Source organism: Scardinius erythrophthalmus (assembly GCF_964197995.2).
Source record: "Scardinius erythrophthalmus genome assembly, chromosome: 21".
Classification (NCBI taxonomy): domain Eukaryota; kingdom Metazoa; phylum Chordata; class Actinopteri; order Cypriniformes; family Leuciscidae; genus Scardinius; species Scardinius erythrophthalmus.
Genome location: NC_138241.1, coordinates 30,444,303 through 30,458,382, shown reverse-complemented (window position 1 = coordinate 30,458,382; position 14,080 = coordinate 30,444,303). Strand labels below are relative to the sequence as shown.

General features: G+C 38.6%; 1 protein-coding gene across 4 annotated transcripts in view; it reads left to right on the top strand.

Annotated features, from left to right (window-relative positions):
- The first annotated feature begins 247 nt into the window (after positions 1-247).
- klc1a (kinesin light chain 1a) overlaps positions 248-14,080 on the top strand; it is a 40,788-nt gene continuing 26,955 nt past the window's right edge. For 3 of the 4 annotated variants that reach the window (XM_081351736.1, XM_081351734.1, XM_081351735.1), the window contains exons 1-5: positions 258-634; positions 11,755-12,031; positions 12,144-12,209; positions 13,362-13,526; positions 13,631-13,709. In XM_081351736.1, coding sequence (XP_081207862.1) covers positions 11,756-12,031; positions 12,144-12,209; positions 13,362-13,526; positions 13,631-13,709 — 586 coding nt within the window. In that variant the 5' untranslated portion in view covers positions 258-634; position 11,755. Of the gene's footprint in view, positions 635-11,754; positions 12,032-12,143; positions 12,210-13,361; positions 13,527-13,630; positions 13,710-14,080 lie in introns of all 4 variants that reach the window. The other variant, XM_081351733.1, reaches the window with a different exon arrangement.

Below are 14,080 nucleotides of genomic sequence, written 5' to 3'. Positions count from 1 at the left end.
AATTTCGCACTAGGCAACTAAATGTATATCATTAGCCACATAAGTTAGCTAATAATAAATTGTTTATCTGACGATTCTTATTACTAATATTGCTTAAATAACCAAGACGAACTTTTGTATATACGGAAACAAAATAGTAGTAGACAAATAGGACTACTAATGAAAATAAACGAAATAAAAAGTAAAATTAACAGCTGATATCAACATTTTCGATAATCCCAAATTCCTTTTATCTTCGGATGACATCATAATGAGGAGGAGTAAACCTGCCGGGAGAAACACAACGCCATTTTCACCCAGTGCCGCTCCAGACAGATGCGTCTGAGCTGAGATCCGACTGTTTTCGCAAACACCGCGACACACATTATGACTGTGTGATTAATAATCTCTAGTTTCTGCGCCACTCTGTGATTTGAGCTCGTGCTGGAGGAATCGGACTGCTAGTGGCAGGAACTTCCCCCATCGAGCTCCGGAAGACTGGAGAGGACACACACAACTGGTCCGACTGCCCTATTCCAGCCCCCAAACCCTCTCATTCCGGCTGCGGAGTGTTATATTGACTTGAGTTTTGTGGTTGGACACAGAGGAACAAACCCTGTTACAGTTGTGTGTGATCTGGATGTTCCGCTGAACGGTAAGATGTTTATTATGCTAACGAGCTAGCAGTAACTCACGCGCTCATCTCGCGTCCGAGGCTGGCTGGGAGTGTCAGTCTACCTGTCAAATGAGTGTTTACATCGCCTTTAAACGACTTCGAGAACGTTATCACTTTTATTAGACCTGGTAAATCGTCTGGATGGATGCTCAGAGGTATGATATTGAAAGTCAGATGTGTGATATTAAGTCACAGAGTGTGTAAGCCCAGCCAGGCCATGATATGCAGCAGAGAGTGAGTGTTAGTCACTGCACCAGATATCTGTCTATGATACAGCCCTAAACCATCCAGAAGATCAGTGTTAGATCAGTATCAAACCAGCAGTAGATCAGTGTTAATTCAATGTTAGTCACTGCTCCAGAGAACTGTCCATGAAATCTGTTCAGTCTCTGCGTGGCTGTGGTACTAAATCCTGCACTCCACATTTTGGAAATCTCCCTTATTGAATATAGCTTATTAATATCATAAGTTTCAGTGCTGGGTGTCTTTCAGGATTGAGGACCACTGCCCTAATCCATAAAGAAGATTGTGTTAAATGAGTTAATAATCACTGCACCACTAAGCAGACTTTAGATTGTTTCACAGCCTGTGCTAACGCATTTCTACAGTAATAGGTTATATAGATTTTTAATGTTTTTAAAGAAGTTTCTCCGAAGTTCTTCACCAAGGCTGCATAAAAAACACTATATTGAGAAATATTACAATTTAAAAGAACTGTTTTCTATTTTAATTTATTGTAAAATGTAAATTATTCCTGTGATGGTAAAGCTGAATTTTCAGCATCATTACTCCAGTCTTCAGTGTCACATGATCCTTCAGAAATCATTCTGATATGCTGATTTGCGACTTAAGAAACATTTATTTTTATTATCATTGTTGAAAATGCTGTTTTTGCTGTGATACACTACTCAGTGTATTCAACAGTTTAGAGTTGGAGGAAGTAATATTTTTAAAGGAAGTAATATTTTTATTCTGCAAAAATGCATTAAATTGATCAAAATTGGCATTTGTTTTAACTTTCTATTCAAAGAATCGTTAATCATCATAGTTTACACAAAAATATTAAGCAGCACAACTGCTGACAGATCAACTTGACCATTAATAACCATTATTTACAATTGAGTACCAATAATAATTGAGCTCCAAACCAGCATATTAGAATGATTTCTGAAGGATCATGTGACATTATATATATCAGCTACGCATGAGATGCGCTCCAATAGATGTGACCATTTGAGTTTATTTTGTTGATTATGACTCGCCTCTCTAGTTCTTCTCTATTCACATATAAAGGCTAAATTCAATCTGTTCATAGCCTAAATCGATTGAGTCTCTTCAGAAAATTTTGACTGAACCGCTCAATTAATATGGATTAGTTTTACGATCTCTTTATGAACTTTTTGAATCGTCAAAGTGGTAGTTGCGTAGCCGTCAACAAATAGACAGAAAGCTCTCAGATTTCATCAGAAATATCTTCATTTGTGTTCCGAAGATGAACGAAAGTCTTATGGGTTTGGAAAGACATGAGAGTGAGTAATTAATGAAATAATTATCTATCTATAACTATCCATTTAAGAACGGCCTAATTCTCTAATAAATGTATTATTGAACTGGTTCTGCTGGTCTCAGATGGAGACTTTATACAGGAGCTTGTTAGACCAGTTGAGTGATGAATAGTACTTGTATGTTGCAAGAAATTACTTTTAATTGTTTATTTGTATTTCATTTAATTAAACACATAATCCCTGTCTCACTAGTTGATATGTTGACGTGTAACCCAAATATTTGCGAAAAAAAGAACCAATTTCATGATGATTACTAATCAACTGAGCGCAAGGTGCTTGATCTTGCTGCGTGACGTGGCTCTTTTTTAGTTGGTATGCAGATGGCTTGCTCTGCTCGGTTGACATACAGTCCGTCTTTGCTCAGTGAAAGCTTTTGTATTTTAGTGAAGGAGATGCAGTCTCTGAGCGGTTTGAATGTGTGGCCAGCTGTGAGCTCGGGCTCCACTGCAGTGGCTTCTCAATGAGAAGGTGGCTGGTTCTCCTCTGGGGAATCAATGGGACAGTTATAAATTTGGCTCCGCACAGGAACACAAGCACAATTTATGGCCACTCATACACTTGTGCTGCAGCAAAGTGCCTCCGTTTGATTATTCTGAACGCGTTCATCTGAATTGAACTGGGATGTGAGATTTGTGTGATGGAAATATGTCAGTGTCTTGTTATATGGGATTGGTTTTGGACGCATATCAGACCTGATATAGTAGGTTTTCTAATAAAACTAACATCACAACAAGGGTTTTTTGATTGATTGTTTCTACTAACACTGTTTCTCTTCTTCTTTATGCACAGCTGATACTAAAAACAGAAAGAAACAGACATCAGGATGATTCCCCTAAATATCACAGAGAAAAGGCAAAGTTTTAGTGTAAGATGGTGCTCTAACCTTCACACATAGCGTTGGAGAATTCAGAGGTAGTGATGTCTGAAGCTGAGTGGGTTGGACTGAAGTGTCAGGGCAATCACACTCTTTTGCCGAGTTCATTAAAATGAAGCACCACACTGCAGTTTCTCATGGTGGTCTGACTCTGAGTCTCTAGCCCAAGGCGAGCAAGGACACACACACCACACACCAGCCTCAGTGTTAATGTTACCTCTCGCAAACAATGTCATCTGTAGATTGAGACTTGGTCATAAAATTAACATTAAGATAAATAAATGCTTTAGAATTGTAGTTAATTGGTAGCTAATATAGTTAACTAATGTTATTACATGGCTTGGCTGAATTCCAATGTAGAATGCGGTCTGTTATTTCTTGATAACAGACCGCTGCGAAGTATAACAGACCGTTGCCATGAAAAACAGCGCGTTGCTGTGGACGCGGAATGGACTATTTTCTTTGGCGGAAGCAATACAATCGTTTTTAAATCAATAAACTCCTTTTTAAATCAATAATTCGTGTCAAATATTTATTTATTTTGTAGGTAGCCATGTAATAAGCGGGATAATGTATAGAGAGGAGGTCGTTATAGCGAATAACAACCCCGACAGGCTGATTCAAGATTCAGTTCAGCCTGTCGGGGTTGTTATTCGCTATAACAACCGCCTCGCTATATATTATCCCTTACTTAACAAATGAGACCTTATTGTAAAGTGTTACCATTTATTTTTTTGACAGCCCCATGCAGTTCTCATTTATTGTAAATGCATGAATGTTTTGGCAATCATTATTACATATTCGGGTCTTTAGCAACACAAATCTATATCTAACATGGATGTATCTCTAGCTGTTGTGATAATATAAAACTCTCCTAATTTTAGAGTAACAATTACAGAAGAACAGAAAAGCATAATTTTGTTCAGTTTGAGCAGCCGTTTTGTCACTGTCCTCGTCAGAGCTCATTTTTAAGTACGTTCAGCATCTTGCTCATATTAGCGATCTCAAACATATTCTCTAAACTATCGTTTTCAGCATCTTCAAAATCAATATTTTGATCTCTGACAGCTTCTTTACCAGATCCACATCAAGTGACAGTGACATTAATATTTGATTGTTTTCATTACTTGCTCTGCAGTAACTCGCTCAGCATTTCAAGTCTTGCTGATGATACTTCCTATCCTTTTGTTTTCTGCCTGCAGTAACTATGAGTGGAACGTCACTTCATCATTGCGTATAAGACATTGCCACCTTGTGGAATAAAGGCGAGTTGCACTTACTCAGTTATCAAAGATTAAATTATTGTTGTGCAGAAAAATATACTTGCACTGTTCTTACACACCTCAGGTTGTTAGCGACCCAATACAACTTTTACAAAAAAAAATGTATGGGAAAACAGACATTCTTTATAATTATAATTATTTTTTTATATAGATATTGTTCATAAGGAATTGATTGATGAATACTAAAAAAGTTTGATGTCAAATAATAATAATAATTATTATTATTATTATTATATATTGTTCATAATGAATTGATTGAGGAATACTAAAAAGTTTGATGTCTAATTATTATTATTATTTTTATATATTGTTCATAATGAATTGATTGAGGAATACTAAAGTTTGATGTCTAATTATTATTATTATTTATTTATTTTTTTAATATATTGTTCATAATGAATTGATTGAGGAATACTAAAAAGGTTGATGTCTAACTTTAAAAAATAAATAAGGAGGAGTGTAGTAAATAATGTCCCGAGTCACTAAAGACCCGAGGTATGCGTTTATGGGTCAATTATAGTGATGTAATGACTAGGATATTCCTTTTTATTTCAAGAATAATTATGATTGCTACTTTCTATATACAGTATAATTGTTGTTTTGTGTTTTACGAAAGAAGAAACGTCAAATAGGGGATTTTGATGAGTAAATAATTTTGGGGTGAACTAGCTATTCCTTTAATCTCTGTCCTGTTTTTTTCTCCCTTGGTGTGTGGCCTTCCTGTAATGTCAGCAATATCTCTTCCTGTGACTCGACAGCATGGATGTTATTATAGTTTCAGGCGTTAGTTTCAGTCCCCCTCCCCCTTCCTCCAGGTCACAGGAGAGTTTTGGCCCGATGGACAGGGTTGTGAGTCATTCTATAGTCGTTTCTATCGGCTTAACAGCTCTGAGTAATGAGCCTCTCGCCCAACCTGCTCAATCTCTCCAGCTCTCTGCGTTCAAACCTCAGCTTCCTCTTTTATTACTGCATCTTTAGCGTTCTCTGCCTCAATCTCCACATTGAGTAATAAGGGACTGATCGTTATCTTTTGTAAATGAGTAGGAGGTGTGCTGGCCTGCAGCGTTTTTCATTTATCAGTCCTCCTCATACTGTTAGGATTTGTTCTCACTGCACTTTTGTATTTGGAAATCTGGAAATTCTCCCTCTGCTTGTGTCTATTATGACATCTTGCCCTGGTGTTGTAATAATTAAAATAAAAACCCTTTCCCTAAAGTCAGAGTAGCTGCAGATGTTTTTATACTTCCCTTGATTTTTTGGAAATAAAAGAGGAACTTCTGTCTTATCAGCTTTGCCGATCTTCTTTGTGTCCTTTATGTGCCGTTAGTATTACTGAAAGCTGATTAGATTATCTGTTACCTTATGATTTATGTGTAGGCTATTTGGTGTATTTTGTGTGCTTTGCAGAACAGGGATTGCATAACCCTATGCAGCACAAAGCACCGAAACACACATTTGCACTTCAAACAGCAGCATGAAATTTGCATCTCCGTCTCTGTCGTGTATTTGATTACCTTTCCTTTGCCCTTCCTCTGTCTTTCTGCTACCTTTTGGTTCTTTAATGCATCTGAAAACACAAATCATGCTGATCATGGAGAATTGGATGAAAACAAGGAGTGTCTAGGTTTCTTTGCATGTAAACACTAAACGGTAATACAATGAGTCAGTTTTCATGTTAAGTTAAAGGGATAGTTCACCCAAAAATGAAAAACTGTCTGGTTTACAACATTCTTCAAAATATCTTCTTTTGTGTTCAACAGAAGAAAGACACTCATATAGACTTGAGGGGGAGTAAATGACAAAATAAATTTTTTGGGGTGAACTATCCCTTTAAATTAACCTGCACTAACATATATTGTACATAGGCAAAAGTTGGTTAAATTAGTTGAAAGGTTTTTTTTTTTTTTTTTGAAAAGTAGGGATGCATACCATTTGGTACTATATCAGTTATCTGCCAGTATTGGTGGTTTTTTTGTGTGTGTGTGTGTGTGTGTGTGTGTGTGTGTGTGTGTGTGTGTGTGTGTGTGTGTGTGTGTGTGTGTGTGTGTGTGTGTGTGTGTGTGTGTGTGTGTGTGTGTGTGTGTGTGTGTGTGTGTGTGTGTGTGTGTGTGTGTGTGTTTTTAATCAGCATCTGTTGATTCTGAAAGTCTCATTTCCCTAATTTTTATATTTAGATTACATTTGCATAATAACAATTGTAATTTTTACTAATAACTTAATTAACATCCTGAAATTTAGAAAGTCTCCATATAAATGTCATTTGTTCATACATATAAATACAGTACACTTGTAGAGTTTAGAATAATAGATTTTAGTTTTTAGTGTTTTATTCTTAATTTATTCAGAGAAAATAGTTTAAAATCTGCAATTTATTATAATACAAAAAAAACCCGGTTTATTGGTAACAGACAGAATATGAATATCGCTGCATTCCTATGCTACTAAATAAAATACCTTGCACTCGATGATATATTCGTAATACCCAAATGTAATTATGTATGTCAATATTAGTAATGAAATATTTAATATCTAATATTGTTATATCAGCTGCTTTTAGGTTGGATGAGAGTCTTGGTCGTTGGTCCCCATTGGAAAAGAACTGTGAGATTTTTCTGTGCATCAGATTCCTCAGTACTTTGATTCCCATCATGCACTGGTTTTTCCTGCCCAATGGTTGTCATATGCCAGACGACGAGCTACGTTATGGGTCACATGAATCTCTGCTGTCTCACTTCCTAATTCCCCTCCCACAGGAACACAGCACAGGCCTGAAGCTCAGAATCAGCACGTAGACCCTCCTCCTCTTTACATCAGCGTTGCAGGGAGGAGACTGTACTGTTGTTTTCATGAGAGAAAAGAAATCTGAGGAGACGTGTTTATTCCTAATGAATGGGTTTTCCCAACATCTTCACTGTAGTCTGGACTTATTGCGTTTGAAAGGGCAACAATCTCAGGTTCTCTTTTCTTGCTCTTTTGGTTTTCACGACTCCAAGTGCTCTTACGCTATCGTGCCTCACCTACTCCTAGCAACTGTGATCTGCCTTACCAGGTGAGTTGTGTCTTGGCAACAGCAAAGACAGCTGCTTTGTGTCCCTGTGGCAGGCTGGGAAGAGTGAGGAGCCTCTCAAATTCTTGGAGAAGCTTTGTGTTGTCATTGCACTTCTGAGTGAACTTACTTTGTGTCTTTCATTTTATTTTTGAATTTCGTGTTCGTAGTGTTTGCTAAGGCTCGTACTTAAGATTAGTGTTTCGAACAAACCCATTAAAGAACGCTCCATACCAACAGGTGGCAGTAGTCTGTATTTGTAATTCAAAAAGGGAAACAGAAAGAGTTAAGACTACGAACAGAGCCCGTCTACGGAGAGCCTGGCCACTCCCTATTAAGTCCTATTGTACCGAATTTTGGTTGTAGTTCCACCAGAGTTCCACTGGGGGTGATCGCCCATGAGTGCAAAATGAATGGGAGTCTATGGAGCTAGACGGCTAAATTTGTCTCTTTCACCCGATTGCCGTTGATAAACCTCAGATTTGATTGTAGGTTTTGCAAGTTCAACATGGGTTATAGTTCGGAAGTTGAATGAACGAGTACTTATGTCCTTTCGATTTCTTACAGGTTGATTTGTTGTTGCCCATAACACTTTAGCATTCTGCTAATGAATGCTGATTGGTCAGTGAAGGACTGATTACGACCAGAGACACCGCTTGATGGCATCGTGTGTGTGTGTGTATTTTCGGCGTGGTCTTTTAAAACAACAAAACAAACTCTTCTAGCACGTGTATTTACCCGTGTCAGCTGTGTTGCCGATGCCTTGAGAGAAAAGAAGATGCAGAGAGAGAAAGCACCCAAAGTGACTGAAGGGTTGCCGTAAAGCAGTATCTCTGGTCGTACGATGTGTATGACGTCATTGACATTTTAAAAGACTTTTTAAAGCATATAAGTGACTCTAAAAAATCTAACACCCTGCAATGTGTAATTTCTTTCCACCTCCTTTCGAATACAACATTCAAATTACTAGACAAAAAATTATATCCTGAGAAAAGTGGATTTTGAGGGGTATATCTCCATAGACCTCCATTCATTCTGCACTCGTCCTGTGAGCGCCCTCATATGGAGCCAGAGTGGAACTGCAACCAGTTCAGAAGCCGGAAGTTTACTGAGGGTGGAAGTTCTCCCCTTATTAGACATTCTCTGCTACGAATATACAAACCGTAAACAAAGCAACTGTGTGTGCCCTATTGACTGTGATTTATTTTTGTTTTCCTCACTTCTGTATTTCTTTTTGTTCACTTTTTCGCTAAGCTGTGCAGCCAATCTGATATCTCTCATCGGCGGTCTCAAAATGCGAAATCAGCTGAAAAGCTGCCGACGTGTTGTCCGATTAGTGCCAATGGTCACGAGCGCAGCAAAAACTAGGCAGACACCAAAAGTGTGGTCAATGATGGCCTGACATGGGCCAACGGCAGACCGTCGGCTTGATGTGTCCAGGGTAAACTTTATTTTCCACTTTCCACACAGCGCAAGCCTTTCAAAGTATACTCTATTGACCATGAATGCATTCGCCATGTGCGCACTAGTGGAGCTTTTTTTTTTTACGCTCAAATCACTTGCACATGTCTGCAATGACCATTTTTATTGGTCATAACTTCTGGAAAGAAATAGCGCAGACACTGAGCAAGGTCAACATTTTCTAGTGCGCATGTGTTGAGCCTGTGTTTGAGCATCAAATCTAAGACACTTTTAAAGGCTGCACACATATGCTAAGCGTTCACATCAAAGCTGAAGTAGCCTATACTTTGGGGTTAATGCAGATCAGGGTTTAAGGGAAGAATACTGTCTGCTTTAAAATAAGAAAAAAATCCCATAAAAGAACATTACATTGAAGAAAGGATCTGAGACATATCTAGAGAATATCATAGAAACATGGGTTGGGTCAGTAAAACAGTTTAGTTGCCACTCAGCAATATGCTAAAAATGTCTTGGAATACCATAGAAACTGCATAGTAATGCCCTGTTAACCATCTAGAGCACCATAACATTGTGGCAGCTTGTTTTGCCTATTTATCTGTGTAGTCCATCTCAACTAATTTGGTTAAATCTGAGCTAACATCTTGCTCTCGCTGATGTCCATTGCCTTAACTCGAATACTGTTAAGTGAAACAGTCATTGTTTAAAGCTTTGCAATGGTCTAAGCTGATTTACTACACCCAAGCCATTCTATAGGTTCCTAGTCCTGTTACATAAGCTGTTGAAGACATGGAAGTTTGCCTCAGTGAATCTAGATTAAAAACCAGTTCCCATGGTGTTTTATGGGAGTTGGTAGGGAATTCATTCTTCTGCCTAGAGATGTTGGAACATTTGTGGAATATTTTCACCACTTCAAATTTACAGTGACTTGAATTATTTGTTTTGGGTTTCAAGACACAAGAACAAGCAAGAGACGACCTCTCATTTAATTGCCTTCTGTGTCTTTTCGTTTAAATTTTACACACTCATCTTAAAGGCACAATATGTAAGATTTTTTGATTAAAACCTACCCTTGATCATCCTTTTTACTTCCATAGAAACCATGGAAACACCAAAAACGCTTTGATAAATTATGTTTCATTAGACAGGTGAGCAACTGTTTGGATACCTTTATCAACAGAAAACTAATCATTGTTATATAGCTCAACACGGTTAGTCTTATTGTTTGAATCTGTCATTTTCTTACCAAGAATAACATGTTTGTACCGTGCCTCAGAGACAATGCTATTTTGTCAAGTGGCTAACATCACATAATCATAAAGAGCTTTATATGTAGTAACAGTAATACAGCATTTTCTCCACCATCGGCCGACTGTGGCAAATAAGCATAATCAGACTCAGCGCTAAGGATTTTTTCTAGTGGCCTGATTGAGTCTTGAGCCCTGCCAAAATTTTCACTGGCCCCACCAAAAAAAGTCATAAATAAATAAAATAGGCCTAGTTTTTGGTTTAGTTTTTTTTACCCTTAACCATGATAAGGTTGTGACACCAAAAAACAACTAGCCTAACTCCTTATAAATTTCAAATATTGTTAAAGTCGACATGAAATCAAATTGACCATATTTACTTTGTTAGCGCATATTACTAGTCTTGTGGTGAACAATTAATCAGTGCAAGTTAATACACAGAAAAAAATTGTTTGCCGTGGTAATCTTTAATCAAAATCTGAAAAGTTACTTCCGGTCTCGAATGGCGTTCCTTTTCTGATGACGTTAGTTTGATGGCTTGGGTTGAAAACACTTAACCACTCCCCTCAAACCGTTAGTCTGCTATGAGTAGAGATGGAGAGGAAGAGCACTAAAGTAAAACCCTGCCCTCTGTTCAATATTCCATCACAACAGAAATACGTCACAACACTGGAGAAAAGTCGTTTGCAACTTCCGGTTCATGGGGACTTTAAAGACGAGTATCAGTAATGAAGTGAGAACAAATAATCAAATTATAATCAATAGCACAAATACAATAGAACAAACAAATCATATAAACACTGCTTTTGTGTTTTCAGGTAAGTTTAACAGTAATTTTCAGTTAGAGAAAATGAGTAATCATAAGTAATATTAGGCTGCTGTCACTTAAAGAGCTGCAGGGATCCAATATACTGTCACATATGCGTTTTATTTCTCAACTATTTATATTCACTTAAGATATAACAGACTATGTAGGATACTCGCCGAGACCGGCATTTTTTTAACCTGATTTTGTGTGAATATGTCCGTTCAAGCGCAAGAAGATGTTAAAGAGAGAGCGCAATTCAATAGTGTGAGAAGTTTTGTGTGCGCTGTTGAATATTTAAACTGGCAAGACTTAAAGGGATAGTTCACCCAAAAATGAAAATTTTGTCATCATTTACTCTCCCTCAAGTTGTTCCAAACCTGTATGATTTCCTTTCTTCTGCTAAACACAAAAGAAGATATTTTAAAGAAGGTTGGTAACTAAACAGTTGCTGGTCCCCATTGACATCCATAGTATTTTTTTTTCCTACTATGGAAGTCAATGGGGTCCATCAGTCGTTTGGTTACCAACTTTCTTTAAAATATAGAGAAAGAAAGTTATACAGGTTTGGAACAACTTGAGGGAGAGTAAATTATGACAGAATTTTCATTTTTGGGTGAACTATTCCTTTAAAAACACGCGCAAATTATAAACTATCGTGATGCAGCACTGGCCCGATCTGGCAAGTGACAATACCGTCAACTGTCCCGAGCAACGTTTGCGGAGACCCCGGGCCATCAGGCAGTCCTTATTGTCAAGCCCTGACAGCAACGTAAAATGTCCCAGGCTCTTGTCCCTGCCCTTAACAGGAAATCTTTCCAGGCTCCTGTTCTCATATTGTATTGTGTATCTCTGTGTAGGATGCGTGAGGACATGTCGAGCGTGGTGTGTGTGAAGGAGACGGAGGGGCAGGGGGACCCCGACGATAAGCTGACCCAGGACGAGCTGCTATGTCGGACACGAGAAGTCATGCAGGGGCTGGAGGCGCTCCGTGCAGAACATCAGGCCATCCTGGAGGGGCTGATGGGGACCTTGCGCTGCCTCAAACAGAGCCAGGAGGGTCGTGCTGTTGAGGAGAAGACAGCCATGATTCAACGCTCCATGGAAATGCTGGAGCTGGGCCTTAGTGAGGCACAGGTGCAGTGTGGAAATGCTTCCAAAGTGGGATAAAATGGCGATAAAATTAATTTGCTTGTAACCATTGTAACACCATGGCTTCTCTCTTTCTTTTTTTTATCGATCGGCGCAGGTGATGATGGCTCTGTCAGGGCACCTGAGTGCAGTGGAGGCTGAGAAACAGAAGCTTCGAGCACAGGTACATACACCACATAAAAAATTTAACTCTGCTCTCAGGTTCATTGGCGGATAGGTATACAGACTTGATTTGATTGCAAAGTCCAAATCTTAAATTTAATTCCATCCCCCTACTCCCATTTGATATATTTTACATTGTATTATTTTGCTCCAAATTGTAGTTTGTTTATACTAACAACAGTTTACCACTTCAGTAGGATAGCCATTCAGGAAGAGAAGATGGCAAAAAATTGGAAGCATGGTTCACTTTACATTTTGACTCATGGTTTTGCCCCACACACATAATGGCACTTGTGTATATCTAAAGAACAAATCAGTGGAGTGCACATGGTCAGGTTCATGAAGCAAACATCAACAAGCCAATGTGATTTTAATCCAATTTTTGAAAAATGGTTTAATTGTTGAATTGAATTTTAATAGCTAAATTACACACAATTACTAAGAAATATTAGCCTAGAGATCTAGACGCTCCCTAGCGGCAGCAGAATTTATTTTGCAGCCAGGGTAGTCTAGCAACTCTCCGTTGACTTTCGAGCTGGAAAAACCAAACTCAGGTCAGGCAAATCACATTGCGTATAGAGTAGGCGGGGCGGGCTTAACATAATGACGACAGAGTTGCGACGGTTCCCTGCTACTTGAAAACAAAGAATGGCGGCTGCTGCTGGCGAACAGCGGTCTTTCGAATCGGCTTTGGCCGCGACTCTGGAGAACTTGGAGTTAAGCTTTTCTTTGAGAAAAGAGCAAAGAACAGCACTTAAGTAATTTTTAAAAAAGGAAGATGTGTTCGTAGTTTTGCCAACTGGATACGGCAAAAGTTTAATATACCAACTAGCCGTCTTCGTTGCTCTGATTGGTTGTAGCGCTATCCTATTGCGTGCAGAGGGATTTTGAGAACAACCATTTATCCCGCCCCTCGGATTGAGCCGTGCCAATGGTGAGTTGCCAGACCTAACATCTTGATGTAGGTCTGGCTTGCCAGGCTAAAGAAATATCATAAAATGTAAAAAAAATAGTTCAATGACTATGGGGAAAATAAAGGAGAAAATACTCCCTGAAACAGGGCTGCTGTCAATGGTGCTATTCGCTCCAACAAATTAGTTTAAAAGCTGTAGAGTGAAAATGCCCTAAAGCATATTTTTTTCCTGTTCTCCAGGTGCGGAGGCTGTGTCAGGAGAACCAGTGGCTGAGGGATGAGCTGGCAGGGACCCAGCAGCGGCTGCAGAAGAGCGAGCAGAGCGTGGCCCAGCTGGAGGAGGAGAAGAAACATCTGGAGTTCATGAACCAACTCAAGAAATACGACCAGGACCTCAGCCCATCTGTAAGACTTGATCTTATTTACCACAGAGCCTTTATCTCAGTGTCATTCTTTCTTTGGTCTCATTCTGGACTTCTCTCCACCTCTTTGCATCTCACTCTCATCAGGATGATAAGGACTCTGATTCCAGTAGGGAGACACTGGATGATCTTTTCCCAGATGAGCAGGATGAACCGGGTCCTGGCAGTAAGTACCCCAGTAGCTCTCAGCTTTGGACCTCTGACCTGGCAAAACACAGGGCACAGAGAAGAAACACCATGATATAAGAATGGGGGAACAATTCAGGCTTATTGTATACAGTTGTGGTGTAAATGTCAGAAGCCATTAGTAGAAATACTTCTAATTTGGACTCTTTAGGATTTTTTTTTTTTTATGTCACAGATCTGATAACATTTTATGTGATCTAGAAATTATAATTATAAATATATTTATAAGTAAATATAATCAATATATTTAAAATACATTTAAATAAATATTTACACTACCGTTCGAAAGCTTGGGGTTGGTAAGACTTTTTTTTTTACTGTAATAAACAACAACATAATATGAAATATTAG